General features: G+C 42.2%; 1 protein-coding gene across 3 annotated transcripts; it reads left to right on the top strand.

Moving 5' to 3' along the window:
- Positions 1 to 213: 213 nt before the first annotated feature.
- LOC142996994 (vascular cell adhesion protein 1-like) lies at positions 214 to 6066 on the top strand. Of its 3 annotated transcripts, none has more exons than XM_076148146.1 (6): positions 214 to 449; positions 3153 to 3425; positions 3606 to 3938; positions 4449 to 4700; positions 4847 to 5338; positions 5633 to 6066. In XM_076148146.1, exons 1-5 carry the CDS (start codon positions 377 to 379, stop codon positions 5017 to 5019), a joined length of 1104 nt encoding a protein of 367 aa, XP_076004261.1. In that variant the 5' UTR covers positions 214 to 376; the 3' UTR covers positions 5020 to 5338; positions 5633 to 6066. The 3 variants fall into 3 exon arrangements, with proteins under 3 accessions (XP_076004261.1, XP_076004262.1, XP_076004263.1); XM_076148148.1 differs by lacking the exon at positions 214 to 449 and adding an exon at positions 464 to 554; XM_076148147.1 differs by lacking the exon at positions 4847 to 5338 and having other exon boundaries at positions 216 to 449.
- Positions 6067 to 6575: the final 509 nt, after the last annotated feature.

Genomic DNA, 6575 nt, shown 5'->3' with positions numbered 1-6575 from the left:
AGGCTTCTGAGCCTGTTATTGCACATGAGCTACATTGGTTTTGTTTTAGGTTTGTGGAATACCAACATACTACACACCATTGGGGCTTTACACTATGAGTCATTCACCACATTTACTCACTGACGGAACGTTTTCAGTTTTGCTTCTGATGTGTTCATCACATTACCTGTGAGAGGGAGGAGGAAGACAAGAATCAAGCCCCTCTAACGGAAGCACTCCTCAGATGCTTTCTTTGCTGGACGCAGAACTTATCAATCAACGCTAGTATAGCATCTTGAGACGCAGCGGGGCGGCGCAGAGTTTGGATCTACTTTCGCTTCTCCTCTGGCGCTATCGGCCCGCTTGGTTTGTTTCCCTCCGTGTTTCTCCGGACACCATGTTGCTCCGTCCTGTGTTCGCTCTTTGGGCCCTCGTGACTTTTCAGCGTCGCTTCCATGTTTCCAGCTGCGGTGAGTGAAGAGTTTGCTGTTGTCAGTGTTTGACGCGCCGGGGAAATGCTCCTTGTTGGCGATAATTTATTACAAGCGATATAACTGCGTGTGATTTACACAGAGGTCAGCGGTGACGTTATGTTTCATATCAGCCGCAAAGTTAACAGACTGAAGCAAGACGAGAGCATAGAGCTGCCTCATCATAACATACTATAATATAATACAGGGGTCTTCAACAGGGGGTCCGCGAAGGTACTGCAGGGGGTCGCGAAATTTGTGGTTGAGAAGTGTTTTTTTCCTCCAATTGTAAATGTCTTTAAATCAGTGCTCTTCAACAGGTCGCTCGCCTGCCGTTTTTGAGTAGCTTGCAAAAGGTTCAAAGAATACCTACATTTGACAACACATCACTTGGTAAAGCTGTTATGTTTATATATATATATTATATCAGCTGTCAGTCCAACAAATGACACCGCTGTCATGTTCAGTTTACGTGACACCGTAACATGCGGCTTGCGAGCGCACACTGGATTTGAGGATGACCGTGGAAAATAGCCCCGATAAAAGGCAACACATATACTATTTCCATCAGGAATTAAAGAAATGTAGGAATGTGAATGAGCTAGCAGGGCGTCATGTGTCGTTGGCGAACAAAGAGCCGACTGAACGATGGGAGCAGGCTGCAACTTAAAACAAGACAGAATGATAGGATGGTCTTCTCCGTGCCATGATCACGGGGAAGACTGGACGTTGGAACTGATGTTGTGCCGTTCAACCAATTCACAACAGAATTTGCAAAAACATGTCGACTCAATCCAGTTTATGTTCTTCCAAACAAGAAAACATTCCAAAACTGTAGGACAGAGAACGTGCTTCACTGCAAGAACATTCCAAAACTATTTTAATTCCTCATGAAAACAGTAGCACACTCTCTGTCATCTCACTCACATCAGAACAGACAATGCATGTGAAGCACAGATGAGATGGGAACTACGGGGAATTCCCTGAATTACAGGCAATGTGAAGGGAAATTGTGACAGTGATATGTGGACAGACAAATGTGAAATATGAAAGGTATAGTATTAGTTAAATAGTAAAATCAGTAATAACATTGTTTTTTTTCTTTGACCTTAATATGATGTGAATTCATTAGTGTGAGCTGGACATTGAAAATGTAAACAGAAACAAAGAAGCTCATGTTGCTGAATTGAAGTGCATTTTGATACAAAATGTGAGTGTTGGATATCGAAATTTTGTAAATGTTTACACAGAAGACGCTTATTCAGCTGGTTTGGGTGGAGAATCAGCCATGTGGATAAATGTTACTAATAATGTGAACACAAGGAGCTCTCGGACACTTTTATTTTGTCAAAGTAGCTCTCAGAGGCAAAAAGGTTGGAGACCACTGCTTTAAGTACACTATAACATGAATCCAACATATTGTAGTGAACGGATGAACGGAGGCAGAAGATGTTATCTTTCATCTATTACCAATGTGTGCCATTTGATCTACTGTGCTGTCAAACGAATCTATGAAGCCATCAAAGCTGCAGCGTCACTTGGGGACAACCCACAGCCACTTAAAAGACAAACCTGTTGAATACTTCCAAACTAGTCTCAAATCCCTCCAAGGTCAACAGACATTGATGAGAAAATATATGTTTATACAACACCCTGTTTGATATAAAACACAATTTTATACAATAGGGGGTCCCCGCTCCGTCTCTCCATCACTTTGGGGGTCTTTTGCCTGAAAAACGTTGAAGACCCCTGCTCTAAAGGCTTTATGGAGCTTCCCCCAGCGGGTGGCGGCGGCTCTCGTGCCCATTCAGTTACATTTTCTGTAAATAACGGTGTATATATTTATTTCAGATATACTCTTTGTTGTTTTTTGCACTCTTATTATGTTGATTGTACCAACTACCAAAGCAAATTCATTTTAAGCGGAAACCTACTTGGCATTAAAGCTCTTCTGATTCTGATTCTGATTCTGATTCTGATTCTGATGATGGGGGGTTCCTCTGGGTAAGGACAGTGACTACTCCCTCTTTGTAGTCCCTCCGTTTGTACAGAACTACAGCACCACTCAGTGGACAGTTGGAGTTATGTTCTTTATTTCAAGGAAACCTGAATCACCAGGGGTTCTTTTCTGTCTATAGCGATCATTATGTTATAATGTATATATTATCTATTTTAGACCCATGACAAACTCATTAAATCAAGGACAAAGGGACTCTGGATGTAATTGTTTCAGATTTGCCCTTCCAGAGTCCAAGGGCTCATCATCTTTGGAGAGCAGCGTCTCCATGGTGAAACAACTTTCCCTCTTTGGTCCTCCACCTTCAAAGTTACAGATAAGCCTTTACCTTCCCAAGAAACAAGGGTTGAGTGAGCTCAGCGCTAACTCTTCCTAAAGAGTAGAGATGGGCCTGCAGAAGATTTAGATTGCATTGTTAATAAACTTAATGTACCTGTAAAAATGTATTCATATTGTTTTGTTCAGTTCAAAGATCCATCCCCTTTTTATTATCTTTTGTATTCTTTATTGTACAAAACTCATATTCCACTTATATTGTCACTGGTTGAGTGAGTTCAGGATTTAAGGACTTGGATGCATTGGAGTACATTCAGTGAGAGTATAAAGTGAGGATATGTGACTGATTCATTCAACTCTAACCTGGTGTGATGTGAAAGCTGACATGATCTTTATTGTCTGCTCTGCAGTTCCTACGTGTGAAGATAAACCTGAATTCTTCCCACCCAGACTGGTAGTGAAGTTTAATGACTCGGCCTCGGCTCTGTGTGTCGGATGTGAAAGGCTTTGCCTGAACAGAACCGTTGACTTGGAGTCAGCTTTAGGGACTGAAACACCAAATGGAACGAGGATAACCTGGGATGTTGACCGTATGACTGAGTGGGATACATCTCCCATGTGCTTTTATAGTTTTAATGATGACGACGACCAATGTTGTGCCAGACTTGCTGTGACTGTTTACCGTAAGTGACCTCATCACTAAACACAGCAAACCTCACAATCACAAATACTGATCAAGAGCTAGATTTGACTTCACTTTGTAATAAGTTACAAGTTTGGATTTGGGTTCTGACGGCCACGTGTTCATCTTCCTTCATCTCTTTCCTTTCCTCTCTGCCTCTGTACCCTCCTCCCCCTCCCAGAGCCTCCAGACATTGTGTCCATCAGCCTGGTAGATCACTCAGGACCAATGCTTGAAGGTCACCAGTACACTCTGCAGTGTATGGTTCAGGGCGTGGCTCCCGCCGAGCACCTCCTTGTGACCTTCCTCAAAGGAAAGGAACCACTCGGGCCTTCACAATCCACCATGACCAGACAGAAAACCCCAGTGACTGAATTCTTCAGTCTAAACATCACCGCTACCAAGGAAGATGACAGAGTCCAGTACAGGTGTCAAGCCGCGCTAGAACTGGGACCTGATGGACCACGAGACAAACCTGTGGTTGAGTCAACAAGCCTCAAGTCCACTGTCCACTGTGAGTGTGACAACAAAAGCAACCCATGTTTAACCCACAGGTCCAGCTTGATGCAGTGCAGAGGCTTATTTATTGAACCTAAATTATTAGTTTCTATCTTTAATCTTAATTTGTATTATAAGTATTGGTTCTTTACCTGGATGTGAAGGTTTAATGTTTTTTGTTTCAATTGTCCAATCCAAATCTTCTGCAAAAGCAGAGAACTTAATTCTATTTTTTAAATTGCAAAGAAATACTAGTATAATCATACTAAGTATTAAAACAGAAATAACAGCTCAATATTATGTGGAATGCACAATAAAAACATGACTTTTATTTTATTTTTTTTAAGGAAAAGATTATAATTTGTTGTCCACATTTGGTCTGAGATGCCTGGAAGTCTTTCCACATACACATGACCAAAATGTGTTCTGATCTAATCCACAACTCACTGTCTTTTATGGACGTGTCTCTTTGTTAACTGTCCATCTTTGGTCACACTGGTCTCTCTTTGTGAACCCACATGCACAGACGGGCCTCAGACAGATCAGACAAGTCAGTCCATCACCCTCATAGCTGGAGAACCGCTAAGTCTGAACTGCTCTGCCATTGCAAACCCGGCGCCCTCCTACACCTGGACGCTCCCGCCAGCTCGCCCTCACTCCTTCAACAGCAGCGTCCTCAACATCAGCTCTGTGGCTTTGGTAGATGGCGGCCAGTATGTGTGCGTCATCAGCAACGAGCGGGGAAACGTCACTGTGACCTATAATGTGACTGTCAACGGTGAGTGCAAGAGATTTGTGTTTGTGTTTGTGTTTGGTATTAAGTTGAGTTCAGATTGCTCTCTCACATCAGTTGAGCAGTGAGTCCATTGTTTTGACTTAACGTTCTGTGTTCTCTCCCTTTTTTCGCCCTGCTCCACACTGCAGTTGACTACGTGCCTATTATAATAGGTGTGGTAGTTGTGTTGCTGCTACTTGTCATCTTCGTCGTCGCCATAGTCTCCTACCAGCATCACAAACGCAACCGAACGGGACAGTACACACCTGGTGCAGGAACAGGTTGCAAAATGCTCCAGTGGCCACTCAATGGGAATAAATGAGTGGAAACAGTGTGTGGACCAGCTGCTGCTCTGTCATTTCGCAGGTTAGGGTTTACAACTGTATTTTAGGGAAGAAACCTTTAAGTCACGTAAACCTGAATGCTGCAAATGAATGTGCAAACCTCCAGCACACATCTCTGTGGAGATGTTGATCCTCAGCATAGAATGGACAGAGCCTCGCTCAAGGACATTACATTACATTAAATTACGGTCATTTAGCAGACGCTTTTATCCAAAGCGACTTACAATAAGTGCGTTCAACAAAGGTGCAGGGGACCCTGCAACAACTGTGCCACCATGAACAGCAGTTTTAAAAAATGTATCTGTGTCTTCAGCATTAAAAGTTGTACGTTATTTTTGAATGAATAGGCAGAAAAGGGTTAAAAAAAACGATTTCACAATGTGGAGAAATTATTTTAGAAATTCCACATTACACTTTTACCAAGCGCGTGTGTGTGTGTGTGTGTGTGTGTGTGTGTGTGTGTGTGTGTGTGTGTGTGTGTGTGTGTGTGTGTGGATACTGACTGAATGCGTATCAGAACTTAATACAGTCAAATTGAAGACCGTGACCTTGTTTGACCCCAGATGTGTTTTTCACACTCTCTCCTGTCAGGCTCTGGTAGAGTTTGGCTGTGTGACCAGTAGAACCCTGGTTAAAGCTCCCAAACCCTCGCTCTTCTCTCGCTCTGTGGTCTTTGCTTTGACAGATGAGATAAGAGCAGTAAACATTCAATTCTGGTTTTACAGAAGAGATCGCTTTTATTTCATACACTTTTTCTTTATAGATTATGTTTGTTGTAAATAAAAATACATCACAATTCATTCATGACTGATGTTTATGTTGCAGTAAAGTGAGGGTAATGTCAGAAGTTTAGCCAGAAATGAGTGTAAATGAGTCGATCCTGACTACGGTAAAGATTGAAAGAATGCTGAAAATGATCACTTTTCCAGGTATATTACAAATGTATGACAGTAAGGATGTAATGATTGTTATTAGAAGGATTACAGAGAAATAACGTTAAATGTTAATAAATGTTTCAGACATGCCTTTGACTAAACTACAACAATTCTTTTTAAAGATCACAGATAGAAAGGAAGTAGTTACCCAAAGAAATGAACCCAACAGAGCATAATATGTGCTGGTCAGACGACATGCAGAAACACGACTGACTTCTCTTGAGTAATCTGTCGTTAATCATTGTCTTGCTTGGATCACGGTTGTGTTGTTTTGATCTTTCAGTTCTCTTCCTCCACATCAGACGCATTCATTTCAGCCCGCCCATAGTAACTGTGATGGTGAGGTCATGAACTACAAAACCTTTCCACCACACTCACACTATGGCGACCGCTCATCATCTTTTGAGAGCAGCGTCTACATTGTGAACCAACTTTCCCTCTTTGGTCCTCCACCTTCAAAGTTACAGATAAGCCTTTACCTTCCCAAAGAACAAGGGTTGAGTGAGCTCAGCGCTAACTCTTCCTAAAGAGTAGAGATGGGCCTGCATAAGATTTGGATGTTGTCACTGGTTGAGTGAGTTCAAGTTTTAAGGACTTGG

This window comes from Genypterus blacodes, unplaced genomic scaffold (assembly GCF_046128005.1).
Source record: "Genypterus blacodes isolate CSIRO-AG114 ecotype Tasmania unplaced genomic scaffold, CSIRO-AGI_Gbla_v1 ptg000039l_1, whole genome shotgun sequence".
Taxonomy (NCBI): domain Eukaryota; kingdom Metazoa; phylum Chordata; class Actinopteri; order Ophidiiformes; family Ophidiidae; genus Genypterus; species Genypterus blacodes.
This window is presented reverse-complemented; position numbering and strand designations above follow the sequence as displayed.

What these genes read in the sequence shown, in the direction of transcription:
- LOC142996994 (XM_076148146.1), top strand. Translation starts at nt 377, where the DNA reads ATGTTGCTCCGTCCTGTGTTCGCTCTTTGGGCCCTCGTGACTTTTCAG. An exon ending in CTTCCATGTTTCCAGCTGCG is followed by an intron (nt 450 to 3,152) that starts GTGAGTGAAGAG and finishes TCTGCTCTGCAG; the next exon opens with TTCCTACGTGTGAAGATAAA. An exon ending in CCTCAAGTCCACTGTCCACT is followed by an intron (nt 3,939 to 4,448) that starts GTGAGTGTGACA and finishes CCACATGCACAG; the next exon opens with ACGGGCCTCAGACAGATCAG.